The sequence below is a fragment of the Colletotrichum acutatum genome (genome assembly GCF_030867785.1).
Source record: "Colletotrichum acutatum strain CBS 112980 chromosome Unknown BDZ83scaffold_46, whole genome shotgun sequence".
NCBI classification, from domain to species: Eukaryota; Fungi; Ascomycota; class Sordariomycetes; order Glomerellales; family Glomerellaceae; genus Colletotrichum; species Colletotrichum acutatum.
This window is the reverse complement of record NW_026849040.1, coordinates 181096-207096: the sequence shown is the minus strand read 5'-3', so window position 1 is coordinate 207096 and position 26001 is coordinate 181096. Positions and strand designations below refer to the sequence as shown.

The window sequence follows — 26001 nt, the reverse complement described above, 5'->3', positions numbered from 1 at the left end:
GGGCCGGAAGTCTAGGTGTCCTCAACGCTGCCTCACCACCCCACCATAAATCGCCATAAAATAGGGCGGACGATTCTTTGGCGTCTCTTGGCCACCTCTCTGATGAGATGTCGTTAGCCGAGTGGACTTGAAAGGCAAAAGGACGCAAAGAAGAAGCTCCGGGGATGCAGAGAGTAGCCGTGTCGGGACTACCTAGAGGAGAGGGTGGATGGGCGAGAGATGCATGACCTGACAATGGTGGGCAGAAAATGCAATCGCCGTTGTCCGCCAACATCGCCATCGCCATGAATCGTCTGGTCCCGTTCGTCCACCACGCAATTATTCGCTCATTCATACTCTACGACAACAGACAGAAACAGTGGGCGATTGCGTGTTGAACTATCGCAACGAACCTTGAGACGAAGCATGCCATCAGACTAGAACATTGAGAAACAAACCGGTCCCACCAATCGGCGCGGCAATCAAGCCAGGTCCTTCCGGATCGGGAAAGTCCCGGACGGCACTCCGTGCTGCCATGCCACCATCGCATGCGGGGTGGCACATGTGGTCGCGGGATTTGCGGTGTGGAGGGGTCGAGCAAGAATGGAGGTGCATATTCAGATGCCTGCGGATAAGAGAAGGCAAAGGTTTGTGTGGCATCTCTGACCCCGCATCGATGAATTCGACAGCGACTGGTGCGCGAACTCACTCGAGTTGGAGACGTCTCTTCTTTTCCATTTCTGTGTCTCGTCTCCCTTTCGAGATTATCGTGAGATGACAGCCGGAACTGTTTCACTCTCAGCCATTGAAATATGTACTCCCGTTTCATCAACATGAGATGACAGCTGAGGTGAAGCTGAAAAGGTGACAGGACAATTCACTCACGAACCGTTCAACGAAGCTGAGTAGCTGGAACTTGGACGACCCTCCCCTCCCCCTCCATCGGCCTCTCCCGCCGAGAACCCCAAAGGAAACAGAGGTCCATCCAATCGCGATCCCAGCCGTTTAGCCTGGGGCTTGCATCTGGCACACTTGACACTCACTCACTCACCTTCCCTTTTGCCTTTTCGGGCAGACATGGACAAGTCCACAAAACCCACACACACATGCGCACACTCAAAGGCAGACAGATTGACACATCCACACACCAGGAGCCTATGCGCCCGCGCTGACGAATTGAGTTGATTCTTCTTCACTTCGATGCGGAAGCCTCTCCACACCCGGGGACGATGGGTGGGCCGGGACTCGGGAGATGCTACTCCAGGGTCCTTTGCCGGGCTAGGTTGTTCGCCGCAAGAAGCCAACCCCGGGATGGGGGGGATTGAATGTGGTCCCGCATGACGAGCATGGAGCTTCCTAACATAGTAGTTGAGACTTTTCTCATATCTGCTATGAAAGACGCCAGCTCTGCTCTCAGGCACCGTGAGAGTTGATACCTATCGTGGCCTTCTTCCTTTCTCGATGTCATCGTCGTGAGTCTAGAATTCTTGGAAGGCAGTCTTGAAGGCATGTAATTCCTCAGTAGACACAAGGCGCGAAAGACCGTGGGCTTCAAGATCATCAATATCCGACTGATCGGCGACTACCGCAATCGTCTCGTTCACGATGTCGAACTCCAGCATCAATGCCAACCTCACACACCCTCACACACCGTCGTCGTCCTCAACATTATCACCGACGGTTCTCAAGGAAATCGTAAGTCACAGTGCCATTCATCTTCTCGAATGACTGTCATCTTACATTGCATCACAGCAAGATGCAAACGTCCCCCTCTTCATGACGGGCCTCCTCCTCCCCCACGCCCTCTGCACCATCTTCATCGCCTCCCGGATAGCCTCCCGTCTTTGGGTAACTCGCAAATGGTTCCTCGACGACACACTCATTCTCATCGCATGGCTCTTCTCCACGGCCCTCTGCGTAGTCTACAGCATCACCGCTACCACGCCATCCCTCCTCGGCGCCACTTCACCATCCTCAACTGCCACCGCCGACACCGACGCAAACCCGTACATCATGCGAACCTACCTAGGCTTGGTATATTACCAACTTGCCCTCTGCCTCACAAAGCTCTCCATCCTAGCCTTGTATCTCCGCGTCTTCGCATCCTCCTCCCGGCCCCGCGAACGCCTCCTCGCCCGCGCCGCCGTCGCCTTCGTCCTCCTCTACACCCTCCCACTACTTCTCATGTCCTTCCTCCAATGCAACCCCGTCCAAGGCCAATTCTTCAGCCGCCCGACGCCTGTGTGCTTCCGCTTCCCAGACCTCCTCATCGCCAGCGCAAGCCTGCACTCCGCAACAGACGCCTGGCTCGTCGCCATGGTCGTCCCCTCCGTCGCACGGCTCGACCTCCCGCGCCGCCAAAAGATTGCCCTCGCATCCGTCATGAGCCTCAGCGTTTTCGTAATTGTAGCTAGCATGGTCCGTTTACAGCTCAGCCTCCACCTGCACTACCGGCCCACCGACGACGCCGGCGTCCGCAACACACTCGGCTTCTTCGTCATGACGGTGTTGGAATGCGATCTCGCCCTCATCTGCGCCAGCGCACCGACCCTCCGCCCCTTGTTGGCGCGCCTCTTCCCTTCCGTGATGATGAGCGGCGCAAAGCGGCGCTCGCTCGAGGCCGGCGGCGCCGAGACGCAGAGCTTTGATCTTACTAGCCTGACCTACCACGGCTACCCCTGGACGGAACCCAGCACGCCCGCGGGGTTAGCGGCGCGGAGCCGGAACGCGAGTATCGCGAGCCACTTAAATAAGCTGCGTATGCCGGCGCCGCCGCTGCCGACGCTCACCATGGCGCAGCTGGGCCCCGCGAAATTGAGTCTGGGGAATCTTTTGATTACGGGTACGGCGCCGCGGAGGCCGGGGCGGAGTTGGCATGTTGCGGAGGACGGGAAGCCGATTCTGTTTGAGACGGCGGAGAGGAGGGGGATGGGGGCGGCGGGGTATAAGACGCAGGCTTCGTCGATTTATTCGCAGGATATGACGTGTAGTGGCGATGAGTCGTGGCGGGAGGAGGAGGAGTTCGAGAAGAAGGGTGGGGTGATTCTCAAGACTATGAGGTTGAGTCTTCGGTCTGAGTATGCTACGCAGAATGAGACAGACGGAGTAGACAAGGAGATTGCGGGGAGCATCGACCGTTCGAGTCCGACTTCTGGGTTCAGTGGTGATACTTGGGCCGTTGACAGAAGCAGCTCAGGGACGGCCGGGGGTGATGGAAGCGGTGGGCGAACACGCATAGGGAGATTTGTGGAAGAGATACCCAGGGAAGAAGCAGTTGGGACGCCAGAGGTTCCCAAGAGGAGTCCCCTGAGAGATAGTCGACGAAGATAATGACCAATACAGATTGACGATTTGATGACTCTAATGAAGGCTCCCCTCCACAAACCTCTTAAAGTCTTTCCCCTGCGTCTCAAACCTTTCTTGTAGAGTACCCTTCAGCGGTAACAGCGTCGTCGCCCCGGGTAGGTAATAAGTCTCATACGACACCATCCTGACCGACCCATTCCCCAAATCCGTCAACAGGTTCGGATGCTCCGCCGGCAGAAACGTGCCACCAAGTCCATCGTCGTTTCGCCACACGTTGAGGGCTCTTGTAGCGCCGTCGTCACAGCCGCGCACATCCGGCGCAAGTAAAGTGATGACCTCCGTCGAGGACGTATTGACACCGGGAATAATACCAGCTGTGGTGAAGTTCATCGATAACCCGGGGTACACGTCCCCCGGACCGGTCACCTCGGGCGGCAGACCGACGTCGATGACAAAGGTGTTCCAGGTGCTGTACCGACGGAAGTCGAGGAGCGCGTCGTAGATCTTGTTGATGGGTGAGTTGATAACTTCTTCGGTGCAGACTGTGAAGAGCGCGCCTGTGAGGTCGTATGTGGGCGTGGGGAGGATGGCGCTGGAGCTGCAGCGTAGGGAGGCGATTTGGGACAGGGAGGCTGAGGCGGTGGTCGCGTAGAGCCAAGTCCTCTTAATGAGGCGCATTATGTTGAGTTTTGGGAACGTTTTCTCTGAAGCTTAGCTTTCTCTACATGAAGAACAGTGAAAGACCACAAACGTGAGGGAAATGCTGGTAGCGGTCAAGGGTAGGGCATCAATGATGTAGCTGTCTGGGGTCTTTCAGCTTACAGGTCGGTACCCAGGCGAGCTGAAAACTCCATGACGTGGCCATGCAGACACGAGCGCCCACTACCTTACATGAACCCTCAGGCACACATAGGGAGAATGGGTACTTGGCCAGACGTGAACACGCAGCAACTCTTCTCCCTTCTTAGCTGACGATCCTACCTACCTCAGCCATGTGGAAATTGCGAGAGTCGTGACATCCGAGTCTTGGTCTTTGCGATCTCAACTTTCACTTTTGGTTGGAGTGCTAGACAATTATCACATGTGAGTAAACATATTCACAGAGGAATATGGAATGCAACGTTAAGCCAATTCGAGATCCTCGCTCTCTATGGACCAGAAGTTAAGTGAAGTGGAATTGTTGTATATTGTGTATTATCAAGCCACGGAGATTTTAATTATGCAGCGTTTTCAACACCCTCTTCGTGCGGGATAAGTTCTGTTTGTGGGAATGTCCACGAGGAAAGTTCGAGGGGAGGCAAATCCGTTGATAAGTTGAAGTCAAACATTCCAAGTTCATCCGGTCTATGTTCCACGCTTGGTAGATCGTGATCTACGGGGAAATCCGTTGTTGAGGGCTGGCCCACGGGCACCGGTTGATGCAAACTGGCAAAAGGTTGCAAGCCAAGCACTGCCCCCTCATCTGACCCCAGTGTTTGGGGATCCGTTGGAACATCAGTAGGTCCTGGTCGAATGTTTCGCTGTGGGTTGGATGCAGTTGCGAATGAAGCTGTCCTTGGTTGGAAGTGACTTCCTATCCCAATACCGCTGTCCACCAACGACGCAGCAGGTGTCTCATTGCGTGTCTCATTGCGTTTTCGACCTATTCCTGAATCCGAAGAGCCATTCGTGCTGAAAGTATCACAGACGGAATCCAAAGACTCTGAAATGACTCTCCTTAAGAGCTGCTCCTGGTCGGCGGCCACCCTGCCTTCATCTAACAGTCCAGCAGCACGAAGATTCTGGACAAGGAGCGGCTCCGCGTGTCGTGCACAATACTCCCGAAACAGACAAACTTGCATGGCAAAAGCGGAATCTAGATAAGCGGATTCAGGGCGTGGCTTCTGGGGGAAAACGATATCCCAGATTGCGAACCATTGCTGCCCTTCCGACAACTCCGCGTTTGCCTTTCTAGAGAGGTCGCGGCTTTGTCTATGAGTAATTCCATCTAGCGTTCTCCCCTCGGGCGCGAGTTGGCAACCGAACCCATCTGGTTGCGACACGTGCTGCGTGAGGCTTTCTTCGTCATCAAAGATGCTCAGGCAGCGGTTGCAATAATCATCGGGGGTGTGCTTTCTCTTCAGGTGCTGCTTGACGTCCCGGATTCGTTTGAGCTGGAACCGCGAGCAAGCGGAATATTTGCTGGGGCTCATCTTCCCAAATGGACAGGCCAGAAGCTTGATGTGCTGTTGCGTTTTCTTGGACCTCTTTGACGATCTCTGATGGTTCGCGTCCTCTTCTGAGTCCGAATTATTATCTTGGACCAAATTTCTCTTTCGACCTTTTCCTGTAGGTCTTGAAGGTACAGCAATGCCACGAGACGACAACGACGAAACCATTTCGTGATCTTGTCCATTGTCACAAGGTGGAACTCCTCCACCAGTTGCATATTGAAAGACTGAAACGAGGCGGGAAACCACGATGTCCAAGACTGCCCGTATTGGATCGTCATCTGCTAGGGGCTCAAGTTCTTCTGATGAATCTGACATCGATAGCAAGTCAGATTCTAATGAGGATTCGGTCGATTCACACGGATGAATCCCGTATGAGTGTTGGCACGAAGCCCGGGAATTGGCATCATCGTCCCACGAAAGGCTGGAGACCATATTCATGTCCCCAGTTTCTACTGTGAGCTTCTCCGACGACGCTATGCTCTTCGGGGACTCGGCTCCATGTGTCCCCATTATCAATGAGCTGGAGACGCTGTGACATGAGCTGTCATTGCCGATGGAACTAGATCCCCCCCTAAGGTTGGCACGGAGTCATCTGAGAAATGTCAAAACTCCATTGTTGAAGCTGATATGTTGGATCAAAGACATTGTGTGATACTGCTTACCTTCGTCCAGACAGAACCCTTGGCAATGTCCAATGATATGACGGCCGCTCAGGATCTTCTCTAAGTCAATGGTTCTTCCGCTACACGCACCTCTGTCCTGATTGCCTAGGGTCGAGCAATGGCAAGAGGGTCTCTCAGCACTTTGGGCTTCATGCCAAAGATACATATTTTGGACTTGCTTCACAAGTAAAAGCCTTCTTCGTAAGCCATTCAACACCAGCCTGGCTGTGAAAGCACATCTAGAGAATGACCCCAGTAACTCCATGAGATAGCGAGGAGAGACCTCGATACCGTTAAAAGCATTTGGTCGGCGCAGGATAGGGTAACCTGGAACCAGAACAACGTTATCGTTTCTTAGTAACTCTGTCCATCGAGACTGCCCCAGCAGTGCAAACTCGTCAGGAACAGGTTTTTCGACTCCGATATCAAACCATAAACGCCCCTGATGAGGTTAGAATAAACGAAACCACCACTCTTCTAAAGTTATATGCCTACATGCAATGTAGCCATTTTCATGATGACGGGGATTCGTTGGGCGGTATTGCTCATACCCTGTTGAGGAGGTGGGTTTGCGTATGAAGCCCGTAACCAGGCAAGCTGCTCACCACACTCTGCAATGGTATGAGCAGGACCATCAAGACTCATCATGAGGATACCGTGCTCAGATGATACTGATACCTGAGTCTTATCATGCAAAACATCTGTACTGCGGTGAACATACATTCCTTTCCAGCCCAGCATAAGAGCTTACCTGCATAAACGTGGCCATTGGGACGGCGAGACACCGTCTGCAGCAAGTTGAAGATCGTTTTCCATGTTGAAGGCCATGTTTGCTCCATGTAATCCTCAACAATTGCTGCCTGGGCATCCCCTGAGCAATATATTACAACCACGGCCTTGTATAGGGACCTTTCAAATTCGTATCTGTCCATTTCAAGTCTGCGAAGGAGTGCCCACCCCGGCACTCGAAATGTTACAGAGTGGGTGGTTGGTGGCCGGTTTTTGCTAATCTTTCCAGTTGGGAGGTTCTCTATGACCTTGCGCCGTATCATTTCACGATGATTACAACCTTCCGACTCATCAAAATCTCGCTTGAGTGTCAATTCTCTTCGCAGGCTTTCGATAAGCCACTTGAATGAATCGCTCTCTGTAACGGTCTTGTTGTACTTGGATAGTTCCGGCGCGTCGATGGTCTCTTCCACGTCTGTAACCCCCACGAAAAGCTCGTCATCGTTGACAGGGGTCTCTGTACCCGTGGCCTTGCTGACCCACAAGGCCATCTTATCACTTAGGAGCATGTTGTCTCTCTTGGCCTCGATACCCTCGCCAGCATCCTCTGCTGGAGGGTCGACACTGAGAATCATTGAGTCAAGTCGCGTCGCAATTTCACTGTCTTGTTTCAGTCTTCATTCAAACGCGTCCAAACACGTTGACCTAACAGGGCACGTACCGGCTACGTTTGTGTATGAAGTGCATGATGTCTCGGTTCACCTGGACCGAAGATTCTAGGCCAATTTTAATGGCAAAGTCCTTGATGAGGCCCGACACTCGATCAGACAGTAGCCTCCAGTTGTCTCCGTCAATGTTTCCGCCGAGATTGCCGTGGATAGTGCTGGACAACTCGAAAATGTATTGCTGCGCTTGGTCTATTGCAACAGTACTATCTCTAAAGTATACAGTCTTTGCATCCGGATACTTTCTGTCGTAGTCGGAGGTAGCAGCAACCCCCAATTCCATTCGCGGGAGATCATCAAGGTTGATGCCAGACGAATATCCGGAATCAGTGAACGGGACGTCCTGCTTCGGAGTAGGCGGCAGGGGCGGAAAATAGATCTCTTCCATTCCTGTATCCTCGAAAACGTTGTCACTACCTTCAGCTTGCATGCTCTCATCTACAGGAAACAAAAAGCCGCCTGCCATGCCAGCCAAGTTGTCGTAGGGGATATCACCGCCCAGGAAACTTGTCCACGTGATTCCTGAGGCAAGGGATTCAGCATCGGAGTTTGCCTGAGCCTCTGAGAGTGGTATGATCGATTGAATTCTCGGCTCTGGCGACTGCGAGACCTCGCGGTCGTCATTCTGTTGCACTAAAAGGGGCAATTTGCTATCATTGAATGCCGACTGAACATTCCATTTTCGAGGTCCGATATCCTGTGTTGTGTCAACGAACTGTTGGAAATAAGAGACCTCCTGCGCTTCCGCCTTTCCATTTCCGACTCGCCGCATCAGTTCTTTAAGGTCGGAATTTCGTGACGCCAATCCCGCTAACCTCAGAATGACAGAGTCGCCAGTGGCCAGCTGTTTATCAGAGCTTGTGGCCATTTGAGGCCATGTGATAGAATGTTCAATGGCGTCAGTTTCGGTTGGCTCTGGGGCAACAAGCAATTTGGAAGCAGACTGGATGTCAGACTGCATCTTCCGGAAATTGGCCGGCTGGTGCTCTTCCTGACCAGCCTGATCGACAGGGTTCGACGATAACATCGTTCCTGCAACTGAATTGAAGCGGACTGATGAAATAAAAGTCGGAAAAGAGTAGTTGAGGATTGTCAATTCGCGCTCTGGTCTGGAAAGGGTTCCAAAAATAAGATTAAAAAACCTGCCGACACAATGGCTGTGATAGTTTTAGACACCTCTGCTTGCGAGAGGAACAGATTCATGGCAAGAAGAAGAGATAAAAGAGAAATGCTAGCTTCTACAGACCGATGCTAAGGCGCTTATGGCCCTTGTCACCTAGGGGTTCTACATGCCGGTGCCTCATTCGTTAGAATGATCCCGACCAAGAAGTTGGGGGCAGGAAATTCTACCAATCACGACCAACCTAAAGCACAATAGTGCTCTTCATGTTGAAGATGGTTCTTGTGCTCTGCTGGACTGCGATTGCCAGAGGCTTTTGGGCGGGTTCGCGGTCAACGATCAAGACTCCACGTCGCAATCTTGTGCTATGGATTCGGTCTTGGAAGAACACTGAGCGCAATTAGCAGTATACTGACATTCAAGAAGCAAGAGATGATCAATTCAATCAGAATGAAGTTCCCAATAGAGAGACACAGAAATGACGTCGACCAGGATTACGATTTTGTAAAATATCGAGATCTTGAAACGAAGAGTATTCGATTCTGTTCAAAATACCACCTGGCGTTGCAATGTCGTAAAGATCGAGTTCGTTGCGGACCAAGGCCGATGGCATTCAGTAAGTCTTGCGTTAATACTACATGCTCTGCTGTCCCATTATAACGATTGGACCATCCTCAATGGTCAGACGATTGTTACCGAACGTCAAAAATGAGTTCACTGGCTGCATGAGCAAAAGATTCCGAAACCGAGAATCGAACTCGGGGCTATGCCTAACCTCTCACCAAGATGAGAGGGCATCATGTTGGCCACTACACCATATCGGATGTGGATACTGCTGCGAGCCTTCAGATTCACTGAGTAGGTAAGGATCATTTGTTCCATCGGGTTGAATAGCGAAAGTCGAAGTTGTCCGTAGTCCAATGAGCTCTGAATAGGGAAAGTGCATATTGAGCTTCGGCTTGTGGAAATTGCGTGGCAGTTGGAGCTCATACTCAACGTGAACTAGCCCCGAGCGACCCCAACCCAGAGAAGAGTTAATGCCGCCAACACTAAGCCATGTTGATATGGTGGCAAGTCACTAGCAACTCTGATTGGAGACCTAGTGAGTTCTGAGTCCGACCGCGTGGCTCTACTTACTTTTGGGGAAGTACTAGTGCAGGGGTAACAAGTCTTCGGGTCTACTCTAGACCTTGATTTGGGACTATTCACTGCTTCGCGCCCTGTAATAAAATCATTCTCGAAGTGGCTTACCTCAAACCGAGATACAAATCTTACAAGATCTCCCGCCTTGCCCAGAAAATAATCTGCTGTCATTCTCGCGCCTTTTCTTCGCTTCTATGTGTCACAAACATGGCTCACACTCGTTTCAATCTACACACGGCAGCCCGCCTCTTGTTCTCTGTTTTGCACCTTGTAAACGCCCTTCCCAGCAACCCTCAGATTCAGTCCCGGGATGGCACATACACATACTTGGCATGCTATACCGACGCGGTAGCTGGTCAACGAACGCTGGAAGGGCCAGCAACCGCCGACGACACCATGACAGTTGAGAAATGCAGCTCCTTCTGCTCAAAGTACAGCCACTTTGGCGTCGAGTATGGCAGAGAATGCTACTGCGGTAACACAATCCAGACTCAAGCACTTGTAGTTGCCCGAAGCGAGTGCGGCTTCGCCTGCTCTGGAAACCCTTCGGAATTCTGCGGCGCTGGAAACCGTATGGATGTTTACACCAATCTAGGGTTCTCTAGTCCGAAGCCCGCCACGCTCGTCGACCATGTCTACTTGGGATGCTTCATCGACAACGGCGACCGGGTGCTTCCCAACAAGCCCTTCGCCTCCGACACCATGACAGCGGCATTCTGTGCTCAACACTGCCAGGGTTACACCTACTTCGGTACGCAGTGGTCGCGAGAGTGCTACTGCGGTAACGTGGCGCCGCAGTCTGCTGCTTCAGAGTCCGAATGCTCATTCACTTGCTCCGGGTCCGATGCCGAACTCTGCGGCGCCGGCATGAGACTCAGTGTTTACGGACCGCCGGCGGCATCGTCGCTCCCCGGTCCGACTCCCTCTCAGGGTTCCACGCCCTCTATCGTTTCACCAGCGGCGGCAGTGGCTGTCTCGGGGTACATCTACCAAGGTTGCTACACTGATAACCTGCCTCAGCGCGTTCTCACGGGAGACCTTGTCCGCAATCCCGCGATGTCCCTCGAGAAGTGCGCCTCGTTCTGTAACATCTCCCACTACACCTACTTCGGCGTCGAGTTCACGGGAGAGTGCTATTGCGGGATGTCTTTAGATACAGCCAGCACGAAACAGGCAGAGGTTGCATGTGCGATGAAGTGCGGCGGTGACGGCACGGAGATCTGCGGTGACGCCAACCGCATATCGATTTATGCCATACCGCAAACATCAACTATTCCGGTCGTCAAGAACCTGGCAACCGTGGGCGGCTTCTACTACTCCTCTTGCTGGGTCGATAACGTGGATGGGCGTCGCTCGCTTTCTGCAAAGGACTACAGGGCCGACGATATGACTGCTGAAAAGTGTGCTAGTTTCTGTCAGGGGTACAGCTACTTTGGTCTGGAGTACTCTCGAGAGTGCTACTGCGGCAACACTGTCGGCGGTTCCATGGCTTCAGAAAAAGAATGTGGGCACATCTGCGTGGGAGACTCTTCGCAATGGTGCGGAGGGGGCGATCGTCTCAGTCTCTACAGCATCAATCCACCTGTTCCTTCGTCATCGTCGTCCTCTACGACCTCGACCAGCTCACTTGACACAGCGAGTGTTGCCACATCTGGAGCAACCTCGTCTACTCAGGATACTTCTTCAAGCTCCTCCAGTCTTGCAGTATCTACAACCTCAACAAGCCTGGAGTCTTCTGCGACTACGACTTCACCGACTGCCTTCTCTTCATCGGAAACTACAGGGAGCTCATCAACCTCGACTTCCTCCATTTTTGACAGCTCCGGAACTTCTTCAACCCCTATTTCCACTACATCGAGCACCTCGAGCATATCTACGTCCCTAACGTCGACCTTTACCTCGTCCTCCACTTCTTCAGTATCAATCTCATCTTCTAGCTCAAGTGTCAGTAGTAGCTCAACAAGCAGCAATGGCATCGTTTCCAGTTCTACCACAAGCTCGACTGCAGCTGCAACAAGCGCCTGCAACCCCGGCTACCGAAATGACCTGACCGCCACATTCTCAAAAACATTCGGCAGCGCCTTCGACCTTCAGACATGGGCGGTGACCACCTCGTCCCAAACTGCTTATTCGTATGTCCAAGGTGACGCAAATGCTCTAGCCTATAACATATCTTTCGCCTCCGTCAACGCCGTCCGTACCACAAAGTTTGTTCAGACCTTCAACGTCGTAAGAGGCGCAACGTATCAGGTCTCCCTCCGATGCCAACTAGGCGGGACGACGAGTCAATCTCCAACTGCCGTGGTGCAAGTTGCCGCCCCCTCGACCACTGTTCAACCAGTCGTGACCCAGTCAGCCGACCCTCAGCAGATTCAAAGCTGGCAGATAATTACCGCTGTGTTCACACCGGCTCTCGATGCTATGACCGTCACGATCAGTGCGACAAGTCCGAGAAGTGCAGTGGCGTGGGTGACTCTTGACAGCCTCGAAATCAAGATGATTACGCCCACGACCAACGTCGCGCCAAGAGTGAACGGGGACGTTCTCACACTCGCAGACGTTCGCTCAGGCGCAGTCACATTTCCCAGCTGGCTCAAGAAGCCCACAGAAGGGAACATCGTCTACGGGGCCAAGCCTGTTCTCGGGTTCGCGTCACCGGGGTACAACGGTGCGGCAACCTCGCGGAGTGTATGGCTCAATAATCAACCGGCATTAACGGCAAATTCTGGCGGGCCGTCATTCTACATTGCCGGGTACGGGGGAGACGGTTTGCAATATCAGAAGTACGTAATGCGGACGCGTGTGCGATCTGTCAGTAGCCAGGGCTGCTATCTGTCCATGATTAGCTATGATGCGGGACGTAATCAAGTGGTGGCTGGATATTTTATGATGGATGGCTGCGAGCAACAGTGGCAGACGATTGAGTCGGGGTCTTTTACACCTGCTTATGACTTGCTGATCCAGGCGCAGTTCAGGTGTCCTTTCTCTCTTGGGTTGAATGCGACGTTCTGGCTGGACAATATTGAGATGGTGCCAGTTGCTGGTTAAAAGCAGGTACATGTAATGACTTGGGCTCCTCGATTCCAAACTGTATGGCAATATTACTAGACCCTTTTAATGGCTGCATATGTTGGGAAAAGATGTGTAATTTTGTATCAATTCGCAAGTGAACAATAGTTGCTTCCGAAGTTGACTATTCATGTTGGTAGCCAACGGTGTTGTTGCTTCGTAAGGTAGGCAAAGTTGAGATGGAACTGATCAACCCATGTCGTTGCGCAACTCTGATCGTGGGATGTAACAGCTCTCATCGCGCACCTAAGCTTAACATAAGTCCAATACGGCTTGCAATTACGTCACGTAGCGGAATGTCTCAAGAAGATCATCGAGGAAATTTCAGCTGTTGATCGAACGAGAAAGCCCGCAGGTATATTGCTGTGGTCATCGTCCGTTTTGTGTCGCACTCTCTCCGAGACTGCTCCCTGTTCTTGTCGCTTGTACTTGACGCAGCCCCTAAGTGCTATCCGTACCCGTTCTCAGCAGGACCCATATTAAAAGTTGTCTCAGCACTCAAGTTCCATTGACTAAACATGAAATCCATTGTCGCAACTCGCCGCCATTGCTCTTCAACGCGGCGCAAAAAGTTCGAATATGTAGGCAACTTTTGGATGAGATACTCATGGTCTCACTAAATTATCGAATCGCCACTGAAGATCTGCCCGAAGTTGAATAACTTTCTTGATTCATGCCAAAACTTTCGCAACTTGTCGATGGCTCTTGTGCCAAAGACAACAGTCGCATGACGATTCCCCAAAGCCGAAACGGAAAAGAATGGGAAAAAGAAAATTCTTCTCCCTGTTAAGCAGTTGCATCTGCCCGGTCTAATCAAACTCGGTGGGTTGACCACGCGGCAATCGCCCCCGGGTGAACGGACTTGAGTTCCGGGCAGAAATGATGTCGCACGGCGCGGGCAGAGAAGCGCACGAACCACTGAGCATTGCTGCTCGCGCACAGCGGGTAGCAACTGTGAGAGTTTTTGCTAGGGATTGTTTATTTTCACATCGGAAACAAAAATAGCCACTGACTCGTGGGAGACAAAAGTATGGTGCACTTTGGAGTCAGGCTTGGCTCAACCACATCACATCACAGGGGAACAAGACAAGATATTTTTCCAAGAAAGGCTGTCATTTATACAGGCTGTAAAGAAGATAAGGTATCTACAGAATCGAAAGCTGCCACTAATTCCACTGCCACTGGGGGTAACCTTGACCCGGGGCGAAATGGTTTATTTTAGAAGAGCGTAACAAAGTCATATCCTAAAAGCGGATATGGCTTAGATCTTGCCGTACCCAGCAGCGCTGCTGGAGACGGAAGAGGCGGCAACGGCGTCGGGGATATCGGCGCTGCCAAACTTGTTGAGGACGCTGGTGTCGGTGCCGGTGAAGGTGCCGGAGCTGGAGAAGCTGTTGGCCTGGCAAGAGCGGCCCATCTTGGAGGAGCAGTCGGCAGCGTTGGAGGAGGTGATGGCGAGGGTGGCGCCGTCGCCGCCGGCCTCGATGACGGTCGCGACGTTGCTGAAGACGTTGCCCTCAGCGAGGACGTAGCCGCCGGAGGTGACCTCGAAGCCGTGGCCGGTGGAGTCGGACCAGTAGTTGTTCACGGCGTGGACGAAGGAGTTTCCGTTGACCTTGGGGGCACGGCCTAGATTGGTGAGTTAGTTTTCTGGTGCTTATGCTGATGTGATTTTCCTTTCTCGCTGACTTACCAGAGAAGTGGTGGATGTAGTTGTTCATGTAGGTGATGGTGTCGCTGGAGCCGGCGAAGTAGTTGACCCAGTAGTGGTAGCCGTCGCAGGTGGCGGAGTAGTCGCTCTGGCCATCGAACTCGGAGTTGGAGACGGTCACCTTGCCGGAGGCAGAGGTGCCGAGAACAAGGTGCTGGCGGCCAATCTTGGAGGTCTAGAGTCGAGGTTGTTAGTTGATTGCAATTTCAGATTTCAGACTAGTGAGCACTTACGGTGACGTGGTCGATCCAGACGTTGTCGGTGGTGTCGAGAGTGATGGCATCACCACCCCAGACGTACTTGGGGTTGATGTTCTCAATCTTGATGTTCTGGATGATGACGTTCTCGGCACCGGCGATTCTCAGACCCTTGCCGACAATGACACCCTTGGAGCCGGATCCGATGATGGACTTGTTGGAGGCAACCTTGATGGGGTTGAGACCGGCCTTGTTGTAGGTAACAGAGACGGAGGGGGCGCTGGACTGGTAGTTGTCGCACCACGAGTCCTTGTTGATGGCGACCTGGCAGGCGGAGGCGGTTCCCCAGGGAGCGCAGCCGGTCTCGGTAGCGGTGCCATCCTCGTCGGTGAAGTCGAAGGTCTTGGTCAAGACGATGACACGGGCAGACGAGTCGCCGAGGTACGAGACCAGCTCGTCGTTGGTGGTGGGGGTGACGGCAGTCGCAGAGCCTCCGCCGGTGGTGCCAGAGGCAAAACCCTCGGGGGTACCGGTGACGGAGACGGCAGCAGCCTGCTGGGCAAGGGCCGCAGCGGCCAAAAGGAAGGACTTGGCGAACATCTTGGAAAAAAAGGTGTAGAAAAGAGTTGAACGAACGAAAGAATGAGTGACTGTGGGAATGAAACAACAAGAGAGAACGGATCGACAGACCAAGGCAACCTCGAGTTGATATACCATTGAAGGCTACGATAGAAACTGGGTCTTTCGACGAGCTCACCCGAGCCATTGGATCACCCTATTCCCATAGAGTCCATCAACTTGCCATCGACAACACGATGGATTAGGCCATGACATGGATTGTTGGTCGCTGGCCGCGTAGTACGGGCCCCGTATGTGATGCGGGCGCGTAAACAACCATGGAATTGAATATATGACGGGGGCTTCTCACTCCACACAGAAATCCAATGACAGAACCAACGGTTACTGAAACAGGCAATGATGGCTGGTCATCCGCAGCGCCATCCCGGACGTCTAGAGTGTGGTCGCGGCGGTTCGTGGCACAGACCTAATCAATGTAAAGCTCCGATCGACGCAAGACGGAGTACGTTCTGTGTGACATTAATTCTGCCAGGTCCACCCCATCCTGCCACGCGGGTCCGTCCCGAGGGAAACGAGCCTCTCACAGGCTCCCAGAAACCACCATAAACCACAAAAAATCCCATCAGCATCCAGGTTTGGGGTCCTTTGCGGCTCCGTAGCTCACTTCCCAAGTTTCCATATGTTGGAGCCCGTGTTGGCACTGGTCAAAATACCCCTGACTTCCCGCAGCGGAGAATGCTCCCCCCACCACCCGAATCAGAAATTCACAAAATCGGTTCAGGGGGTGTCCGTCAGACAACGTACGAGTCCCAATTCGCGAGGCTTTCGTATCCTCTATGTTTAGCCATGACAGCCTCCCGGGCAATAAAGCTACTACGAGATGGAGCTGCAGGAGAGACAACATGGAACCCGCACGGCAGTTGCCATCACGCATTGAAATCGCCCCCTCCCCTCCTCACCACCGGACCCGGGACTAAGGATCGTGGGGGACTTTATTTCGTCTGAAACTACGCTGTATTCGGAACTCACCGACACTGAACAGGGAACGACCAGGTGGAGAAATGCCAGCAAACACAACGTGACGTGACATGAGAGAGAGAATCGGAGCCGAGTAGGGACTGGGCCATACAGATACACACACAAACACACACGCACGGGAACGATGAAAGTTTTGTGGTTCACTGTTAACTTTTTGGGCGGGCCCGACACAATGCAACCAGGAACCGCATTCTCTCTCCCCTGAGAAGTAGCAATAGGGGAGCCGAGGGCAGTGTATGGTATTGATGGCGGCCAGACCCCGTTGGAGCGGGTTGTTGCATCATTCGACGTTAGGCGAGTCTTTCTCGGTTCATTGTGACATGCACTGCAACGCTGTTTTGAGTTTAAGCCGCTGAGCCAGACTTTGTCTTTAATATCGATTGTTCGCGAAGCCGCGACACAAACCAATATATTCAACTGGGGACGCGTAACATGTCGGTGAGGTGCCGAGGCAGAAGAATGAACTTTGGTCTCTGGTTGAGGTCATGCTCAGCCGCGCCGATGGGAGACGAGCGACGAGGCGGATTGTTTCCAGGGGTTCCCGGCCGAGATCTTTTTTTTTTTTTGGTCCACGTAATTCCCCTGTTTGTCCAGTCTTGCCTCCACCTTGGCGATGGTTCGAAGGCAACGATGCATGAGCTGTCGAGGAGACAAATGAGTTAATATGGCAAAGAAGTGAATGAGATTGAAATGCGTCAGTCGATGCACGAAGAACGGAGTTATCCTGATTACTACCGCCATCGTCGGAAAGTATAGACGAGTGAGGTTTGTATCGTTGCATGGATCTCATAAAAAAGTCATGCACCCTGCCAGTCGCTCGCAAATGAGGCAGGAGTGCTCCGTAGATATTGTTTCATCGAAGCCTTTGAAGACATTTGCCAAGAACGCCAAGAACAATCTCAAGGAACCAGACGGATGCAATCCGATAATTGTCAATATCAGACTAAATATTGAGTTGACTATACTCCGTACATAAAGTCTTTGTAAACCGACTATACAACACGTATATCCTGAGATGAATATCTCGAAAGCTACATCGATCTGCACGCGCTTAGATCGGGCGCTTTCGATTTTGTGTATTAAGGTTGTCTTGTAATGCTACGCCATCGCCAGGTAGCCCTTTTCGCTGAAGACGATAATAGACAGTGCTATAACAAGATTAACCGGGGTGCCGCGTTCCCACAGTCCGAAACTTTCTGCTGATAAACCATATCCACCCTCTAGAGCGCACGTCCGGGGCAGTTGTCGAACTCTGTTGCGCACCGGCAACTCCAGAGTCAGTGGTGTTTTTTGAGTTCAACTCGCACTGCATGCGCAAAGTCAATTTGACTGCCGCCAAGACTTTTTTTTTTTTTTCATAGGTTGGCTTATCCGTTCTGCTGGTGTACGACTTTAGGGGGGTGTGGTGATCGTGGGAGTAGTTCTGCACCAAGCTGGGGGAGGGCTCCAGCGCTCATCTGCAGGCTGAACGGGCAGAATTTCGACATTTGGCGGGTTTGCGAGCAGAGCTCCAGATCGCTGATCATCATTTTCCGGTAGTGATTGACGGCAGATTTAAAGGGTTTGGTGGACTGTGACGACAGAACCACGCGATTGCTGAAGGAATTGATTTCCCCATATTGATATGCAATATGGATGGGATAAAAGGACCTCCGACCCTTGAAGTTGACAACTAGACAATCAACTCAGCGATTAGCGAGGCCCACGAGCTATCTCAATAGATGAGATACTTCCAGCTCCAACTCGTGTTGAGGTAACTTGAGTCATCGCGAGTTGAATACGAATTTGAGCAACTGCCACAGCAGACTTGACAGATTCTCAAAATAGAGATTGTCGTTGCAAAGGCCAATTCCTAATTCTCTGTGTGCAAACCTGCAGTGAACATGACTGATTCAGCAGGCGCGCGTGACTAGTAATGACACTCACGGACTCAGACCCCAACGAGTAAGAGACAATGGTCGATTCTTGGTCGATCTACATCGTCAAAAGACAAATTACTTTGTTGCTCTTGGTCAGGCAAGAAGTCAAGTACATGCAATAGTGATAAGAACTCATGGCTTCAGGAAAGGTCACACATACTTGCATGCATCGAAATTTCGAAAACTTGGCATGCACATCAAGCTGTTTATGAAGTTACCTTATTGATTTTACAATTATACGATTGTCCGAGACCAAAGTTGTCTGTTTCAGTTGTCTGATTGCATTTCTCAGGCATGGTGTAGAGTTAGTATCATTACCTAAGTAGTGTACGGCCAATGAGGAAAGTACGGCGTTGGCTAGGGTAATGGCCATGGAGACTGCAAGTGTCTACCACCTATAGCGCTTGACTGAGCTGCTATACTTATGGCTAATGCTTGAATATACGTCAGGATAAGATAGTTGTGTTATTTCTCGAAGGCAATCAAGGGATTGAGAAGGCAAAGAGGCACTACTGCTCAGTGCTCTTCAAAGACGGACTATGCGCATAACGACTGCATAGTAGGAGAGGAGGAGACAGGAAACTTAGAAAGCAATATGGATCAAGAAAAAAGAGCACTTTCCCTCTATGAGTCAGCTGTCGAAAAAAAGTCTCATATTTTCAACTTTTGAATAAGTAATCTCAGTCCAAAGCCGAGAGGCTGAAGTCCAAACTTGACTTCAGATCCAAAATTCAAGACTCGGCTCTCGGAGTTTAGGGTTTGCAGGAGCCAGCGTCAGCAATGGTAGTGCGTGCGTCACGGCCGCGCAATGGTCGTTGTTGAGATCAGCAAAGTTCAAGTCGAACGAACCTCTTGCAAAAATACACATAAAGAATAGTTCACAAATTCGAAAATCTAGTATCGCGTCTGCCTCTCGAACATGTTGCCAATTGGTGGAGGAATCGATCGTCTTTCAATTAGGTGGCTGGCGTAGAATGTTTCCTCGGAAGAAATGCCGAAAGAGTGGGAACCGATGGTGCAAGATGTGCATCAATGGCGTTCATCGCAACGGTTTTCATAAGCGCCACCAACCACTGATAGAGCTCGGATGGTGTCATTGGTTTGGACTGACATGTTGACATGGGCACCGCGGAGATTCGGTCTTGTTTCGACAACGTCAAGTTTCCCAAGGGACCGGAAACACTGTGTTCTTGCTATACTTTGCTGTGTGAGTCTACAGTGCCAGCGCCTTATCACGAATTGTCAGGTTTCGATGCGTCAATCGGCAATTCTCTCCACTGAGGACCCCATTGACAATACAACTCCCGCATGACGCTGTCGGCTCCTGCCGAAGAGAGAAAGCTTCAATTGACCGTCTGATATCAGAGTTTGACTTGCAGAGTATAAGATCTAAAGCCATGTAGCCATTCGGAACTTCAAACCGACGACCTTCAGTCGAGTTGCTCGTTGAGTCCTGTCTCCAGCTTGAGAACCTACCCCAAAGACAACTTGTAAGGCTTCAAGAACATGCACTTCTCCCGACTGTCCGCGTTGGCTTTGGCCGGCAGATTGGCCAGTGCCGGGAAGGGTCCCTTTCTCGCGCAGATTAATGACTCGACCTGGGTCATTGGAAATGATCACTGGAACCTGACACAGGGTTCGCTTTACGCAACCAAGCTTTTCTGGGAGGGTGTCCCGGGCGCCGATCTTGTGGGTTCGGCTGCCGGCCACTACGTCGGCTACGGTAAGACGACCATCTCATCGCAACTTTACTTGATGAAGCTGTGCTGACTGACATATTGCAAAAAAAGATGGAGAGAACAATCTCCAGTTCACAAACGCTACAATCGCATCCCAGGGTACGGACTACATCGATGTCAGCTTCTCCGCCGCTGCCGGCGATTTCCACTGGGTGATCTTTGATGACTTGACAGGCGCGTACCAGTACTTCGTCAACCGGGCCCTCCCCGACATTAGCATTCTTCGGACTTTGTGGAGGTTGGCCCCCGACGTCTTCACCAACGGTCGCACGCATCTCAAGGACGAGCCCCTGCCCGACTTTTCGCTGTACACCACCGCAACCAACGTCCAGGATGAGACTTGGCAACTGGCCGATGGGTCCTTCATTACAAAGTACGACTGGTCCAACGCCGTCAGGGATCGTGACTTCTACGGCGTCTACGGCCCCAAGGCCGGGTCTTGGTACATCCATCCTACGACGGAGTACTACAATAGCGACCACCTGAGCCAGACTTTGACGGTGAGTTATTTGGTGACTCCTGCAATCTCGTGGGCAAATTTCTGACCTAATGACCAGGTCCACCGAGAGTCAAAGACTGGAGATGCCGTCCAGCTCAATGTCGTTCAGGACACTTCTCACTTCCGCGTTGGCAAGACGGTGCCTCAGCCAGCAGGCAAGGTCTGGGGACCTTGGCTGTGGTATCTCGTAAGAAGACCTTGATCATACGGAAATCCATGTCACAGTATCACTGACATTTACACGCAAAGAACAATGGAGATGTAGCGGACGCCGCACAGAAGCACAAGGAAGAAGTCAAACACGTCCCTTACACATGGTTCAAGGACACAGCCTACCACTCTCGTGGCGGAGTCCAGGGAACTCTGGTCCTGTCTGACGGCCGTCCCGCCTCTGGCGCTGCCGTCTTCCTCGGCGACACCGACACTACCATCCGCCCCTCGATTCAAGGCAAGAACTACTACTACACAACGTACACGAACGACAAGGGCCGCTTCTCCTTCGACAACGTTCGCACCGGAGGGTACGCCGTCTATGCCACCTCCAACGGTGGCAAGCTGGCCGATGTGTACACGAACTTCACTGCGCCTCTGACGATCACCAAGGACAAGACCCTGAACCTCGGCGAGCTCTCGTGGACCGTCCCCAAGAGCAAGCAAATTTTCCAGATCGGCGAGTTCGACAAGAAGGCCAACGGATTCAAGAACGGCGGCGTGCCTTACCAGCATGGCGTGGCGGCGCAGAGCCCCGCGAACCTGACCTTCACCGTCGGCAAGTCCCAGAACGAGGACTGGTACTTTGCGCAGTCCACCATCGGAAAGTGGACGATCGAGTTTGACATCCCCTCGGCGGACCTCACTGCCAACAAGACTGCGCTGCTGAGCGTGTCCCTGGCTGGGTACTCGCAGAGCGCGGCTTTGGACATTGACGTCAACGGGCAGGTTTACGGCTCCCTGAGCAAGGACACGTTGACCAGCGATCCTGCTCTGTACCGGTCCGGCAAAGTCAGCGGCGAGTGGCGCTTCTTCCAGTACGAGATCGATACCGACGTGCTCAAGGCTGGGCAGAATACTGTGGGCTTCACTGTTACTCGTTACACTCAGTGGAGAGGCTTCTTGTATGACAGCGTCATCTTCGAATGGCTCTAAGTCGATAAGGCATCTGTATCATCCGTATCATCCATGTCCTTATCACGAGTACAAGTAGCCATGAAAATTGAGGAAACTAATGACATAAGAGATTATGACTACTGGGAACACTACTTTTGTTGTAATACTGCCACTACTGCTGCTGCTGTTGCTGCTGGAGCCGAAGAAGTTCTTGAATCTGCTGCTGTTGTTGGGGAGTCATTTGTCCCCCCAAGGTTTGGCCAGGAATACCTACATTGTTGGTATTGCTTTGCTGTGCACCCATGGCTGCGTTCGAGCCGCCACTCCCCGCACTCCCCAGACCAACGTTGCCGAGACCAGCGTTTCCGAGACCAGCGTTGCCCATGCCCATGTTGACGTTGCCCATCCCCATGCCAATGTTATTCATGTTGCCGAAGCCAGCCTACGACGACTGTGAGGCCATGGGATTACCCTGATTTTGCAGACTATTGAACCCAGACCCAGCCATCCCCATGTTTGGCATACCCATCCCCATCATACCTAACTGGTGAAGGTTTTGGAAGCCGCCTGGCATTGCGAAACCCTGCTGAAATCCTCCCTGCTGAGGCACTCCGAGCCCTTGCCCTCCGAAGCCAAAGTGATTCCGGTTAAAGTCGTCGTAGCGATGCTCTTTCTTGTGGGCAAGTTCATTCTCCAGGCGCTCGTGCCTCACCGAGTAGAGATACGCGTTGAACTCATGGGACACCTTGGCCACCTTCTCGAAATGCTCACTCTTCACAAGGATGGGCCCCGGGACATTGTTCTCTTGCTGATGGAATTCGGCTAGCGCAACGGCCGTTTGGAAGGCGTTTCTGATTTGTCTTCCGTTCCAGACTGGCTTGTGGTCATCTCTCAGAGTCTGCAAGTTCCAAAGAGTCGTGGAAAGAGTCATGATCTCATCGCGCTTGAATTTTACGTGCTGAGACAGGTCCACAGGCGCAGCTGCGATTGAGAGTTGCTCCGTACGATCCATTTGTACTTCCCATATCTTTTTTGTTTGCTCGTGGGTGAGAGGTGGATAATACAAAGCCATGGACATGCGGGACTTGAAGGCCTCGTCAAAGGAGCCCACCTTGTTGGTCGTGAGAAAGAGCATTCCTTCATAGTATTCCATCACGCGAAGGAAGACTGCACTCAAGAGTCAGCACAAGAATGAGAGCCAAAGACGGCTTCAAATGTACCAGATACTAGTGCGTTTCGCTCAATGTTGTCTTGGCTTCTTTCGGCCAGGAAGACGTCAGCTTCGTCTAAAAGCAAAACGCACTCCCAGGCCTGGGCCATCTGAAATGCATTCTGAAGATTGGACTCCACTTCGGTGGGAGTCATCCCCAAGTCACCTGTTCCGTCAGTCAAAGCCCCGTTCTGGTCGATCCATAGGCAGTATAGTACGCACCGCAAGTGATAGGCAACAATGGCTTGTTGTAGTAGGCTGCGACGGTTTCTGCGATCAATACTGTTAGTTTACGTTGTAATTGCCAACATAGAGTTGAGGATAGATACTGACCAGCAGTTGAAGTTTTGCCCACCCCAGGAACTCCATGCAACAGCACGATGAGTCCCTTCCCTGGATACTGTCAGTCTTGAGGGTCTGTCAGAATAACGCCAATCAGTCATCATAATACCTTTGTCCTGGATAATATCGAATTGACGCCGCTCGGACTTCTTCTTGCGAAAGTGGGTGGCCATCAGAGACTTGATGATGGTTCTGTGGCCATCGTCTATTTGAAGATATTCCCATGCCTTCTCGTCTTCTCCCATTCTAGTGAGACTATGTCCCTGAGCCTCAAGTGAGCTAGACCCGAGAGGTATACAAGCTGGATGTCGTGTATCAGCAATTTCAATTGACACTTTTCTGAGAGAATGATGACTTCTTACCCCACTGACGTGTACGTAAAACAAAAGCAAAAACCCTGTTGGGAAGCAGGAGGATCTCATCTCCTTTAGGAGGTTCTCGACGGTACACCTCTACAGGCTGGGATTGATCGGTGTAGTTGAGAACTTCCTCCGCCATTCGAGCATCCCACACTCGATCGTCGTCTACTCCTGGGGGAGCAGGTGGGATAAGATAATTCTTGGGTGGTGCTTTCTGTTCTTCGATAGTCTCGGCTTCGCCCCAACTGCCTCTGGATGACCTTCCTGGCTTCCAACTTGGTACTTCCTGTAGGCAACGATGAAGATCCACAACTACTGGGCTTTCAATAGCCTCCGCAATCATGACAACCGAAGTGATCGCTCCTTTCTCGGAACGGCGTAAGACTGTTCCATCGGGCTCGTCTATGAGACTTTGACCTCGATAATAACTGTAGGACCATTTTGTGTAGGATATGAAATCTTGTCCTTTCACTTCGCAGCCTGCTAAGTCAATGAGGCCATCTCGCTCTGCTATACTCAAAGGAACGATCGGGAGGGAACGAATACTGGTCAGATCCCTCAGCATCTCAAACTTGAAATCCTTGAAGACGCGGATGAACTGGTCGCCGTCGAAGTCTATGTAATAGCATTCTATCACAAAAGGAAGCGGCCTCGAGTCGTTCCAAGCACCTCCAAGCTGGAAATGAGTGGTTTGGGTCGAAGGTTGCCGGTATTGTGGTCTTTGGCCTCCTTTGCCTTGAACCACACGCCACAACTTTTGGGGAACTGCCGGGTCTTTGACGTAGATAATACTTCCTGGCTTGAAGACATGCCATAGCTCTTGGTAGTGGACCCGAATGTCGACTGATCTCTGAAGTACATTTCCGAGAGGAAGAATGTATTTGTCCATGAAAGACACGAGAATACCAAGGTCGTCAGAGGCTTCTCGTAGTTCTTCATGGGTCAAATACTTCCAGTCGTATGCCGGAGTGAAAATTAGGATGTCTCTCGCTTCTCTTGTCATTGACGGCTTTGCGTCCTTTTTAGTCCCGTTTTCGTCTTCAACGTCGGCTTTAGTTGGGACGTTTGGATCCTCGACGCTCTTGTCTCTGTCTGTTGATTTGAGACAGAGATCCGGAATTTCTGACAACCTTTCGCGGATCTTAGGCTCAAGCCATTGGAGAATCTTGTAAGGACGAAAAATCGAAATGTTGGCTCCCGAAGTAAGACTTCCATCGGTAAGCGTACTCAATATTCTTCTTACCGGCAAAGATCTAATCGATATCCTGGGCGGAAGGGCTTTGGCGCCGTTGTGTCGGGGTCGCAGAATGATGGGTTTGGCTTGAGTTCTGTCATCAAGACCCGGTGTTCGATAAGTCAACTTATTTAGGGGCTCTTCCTCTATCAAAACCTCAATCGCGCAGCTCAAATCACTGTTCCAGTACTCTGTCCAGAAAGACTCTTTCAAAATTGGAGTTGCTCTGGTTCTCTCCTGATACTGTGGGTTCAGAGGCAATGGAGGAGGCCGACCGCAGTCTTGGATGACTTTGGAGATCCAATTCATCATCTTCAGATGATTGGCGAAATACTTTGGCGCGTTGTCAGGATTGAATCGAGCAGAAGCATCAATACGATTGAGAGACATGTTTCGAAGCTCTCGCGCAATTCTGCTTAGCTTCGTTCCCCCGTCCCCAGGAAATAATTTGAAGTCTCGACTTATAGTACTCCCACTCGAAGCTTCGCTGAGATCGTCTGGGATGTTTACTCCTGAAATGGAGGCATCGTTGGAAACCGCATCGATATCTGGCTCGGCCCCAGCTGGTGGCTCACCGGGGTCATGCTGGCTGAGAGTCTCTTGTGGGGTAACATCCTGACTTGACTTCTGCTACTAAGTTTTAGTCATCCTTTACGTGCCTTGAATCGCAGTGCTTACTGGAGGTGCAGAGGATATCGTGTTCTTGCTTTCGGTCTCTGTGGAGTCCTTCTCTGCTATCAGACTGGATACATCGGCGGAACGCGAAGTAGTGGTAGGCGGAAGACGAGCCTCCAGGGAATGGGTCTCAGCATCCAGTGTCGACGACATTCTCTCTAGCTGTTGTATGCTTGGAGGTATGCCTCATTTGAGTGAAAGCAGGAGCATCAGACTTTGGAGGGTATTGAGTGAGGTGCAGAAGAAGAGTTTGTTCAGCCGGCTAGCAAGAACACGATGTCCTTGGAACGCTCTACGGCAGCGAGAACGAATCAGGCGTGGCCGGACCGTAGTGGTACTTCCATCAAAGACCTATCAGCGGCAAGCTAGAAGAGCTGCTCTCTTATGAACTAGGGTTACTGCAGCACCCACCGAATCATTGCGTTGACTGAGCCTGGCAATGAGCT

The 26001-nt window shown here is 51.8% G+C and overlaps 7 protein-coding genes and 1 non-coding gene across 8 annotated transcripts; 3 read left to right on the top strand and 5 right to left on the bottom strand.

The window, feature by feature from the left end:
• Window positions 1-1722: 1722 nt before the first annotated feature.
• BDZ83DRAFT_577464 (uncharacterized protein) lies at window positions 1723-3309 on the top strand (the record flags this gene model as incomplete). The annotated part of the gene is made up of 1 exon (XM_060505022.1): window positions 1723-3309. A coding segment is annotated over one exon (1587 nt), but the record flags the coding sequence as incomplete, so codon positions are not given.
• A 30-nt stretch (window positions 3310-3339) lies between these two features.
• BDZ83DRAFT_752159 (uncharacterized protein) lies at window positions 3340-3963 on the bottom strand (the record flags this gene model as incomplete). Its single annotated transcript, XM_060514154.1, has 1 exon — window positions 3340-3963. The coding sequence occupies one exon, from the start codon at window positions 3961-3963 to the stop codon at window positions 3340-3342; it is 624 nt and encodes a 207-aa protein (XP_060365034.1).
• Window positions 3964-6643: 2680 nt separating this feature from the next.
• BDZ83DRAFT_792415 (uncharacterized protein) lies at window positions 6644-8764 on the bottom strand (the record flags this gene model as incomplete). The annotated part of the gene is made up of 4 exons (XM_060515758.1): window positions 7611-8764; window positions 7227-7549; window positions 6912-7031; window positions 6644-6861 (listed from the first exon to the last, which is right to left on the bottom strand). Exons 1-4 carry the CDS (start codon window positions 8639-8641, stop codon window positions 6644-6646), a joined length of 1692 nt encoding a protein of 563 aa, XP_060365033.1. The 5' UTR covers window positions 8642-8764.
• A 707-nt stretch (window positions 8765-9471) lies between these two features.
• BDZ83DRAFT_t149 lies at window positions 9472-9558 on the bottom strand. The gene has a single exon. It is a non-coding gene; the product is annotated as a tRNA-Glu (tRNA).
• Window positions 9559-10084: 526 nt separating this feature from the next.
• On the top strand, window positions 10085-11452 carry BDZ83DRAFT_577544 (WSC domain-containing protein; the record flags this gene model as incomplete). Its single annotated transcript, XM_060505029.1, has 2 exons — window positions 10085-10808; window positions 10845-11452. Coding segments are annotated over 2 exons (1332 nt in total), but the record flags the coding sequence as incomplete, so codon positions are not given.
• A 2755-nt stretch (window positions 11453-14207) lies between these two features.
• BDZ83DRAFT_553437 (pectin lyase fold/virulence factor) lies at window positions 14208-15178 on the bottom strand (the record flags this gene model as incomplete). Its single annotated transcript, XM_060503505.1, has 3 exons — window positions 14208-14575; window positions 14640-14832; window positions 14891-15178. Coding segments are annotated over 3 exons (849 nt in total), but the record flags the coding sequence as incomplete, so codon positions are not given.
• Window positions 15179-19513: 4335 nt separating this feature from the next.
• BDZ83DRAFT_699306 (polysaccharide lyase family 4, domain III-domain-containing protein) lies at window positions 19514-21880 on the top strand. The gene is made up of 4 exons (XM_060511407.1): window positions 19514-20113; window positions 20181-20629; window positions 20687-20815; window positions 20878-21880. The coding sequence occupies exons 1-4, from the start codon at window positions 19897-19899 to the stop codon at window positions 21772-21774; spliced, it is 1692 nt and encodes a 563-aa protein (XP_060365030.1). The 5' UTR covers window positions 19514-19896; the 3' UTR covers window positions 21775-21880.
• Window positions 21881-21882: 2 nt separating this feature from the next.
• Window positions 21883-25939, bottom strand: BDZ83DRAFT_621299 (uncharacterized protein). The gene is made up of 7 exons (XM_060508253.1): window positions 25559-25939; window positions 23650-25510; window positions 23397-23588; window positions 23279-23338; window positions 23168-23215; window positions 22956-23111; window positions 21883-22902 (listed from the first exon to the last, which is right to left on the bottom strand). Exons 1-7 carry the CDS (start codon window positions 25706-25708, stop codon window positions 22178-22180), a joined length of 3192 nt encoding a protein of 1063 aa, XP_060365029.1. The 5' UTR covers window positions 25709-25939; the 3' UTR covers window positions 21883-22177.
• Between the last annotated feature and the right edge of the window lie 62 nt (window positions 25940-26001).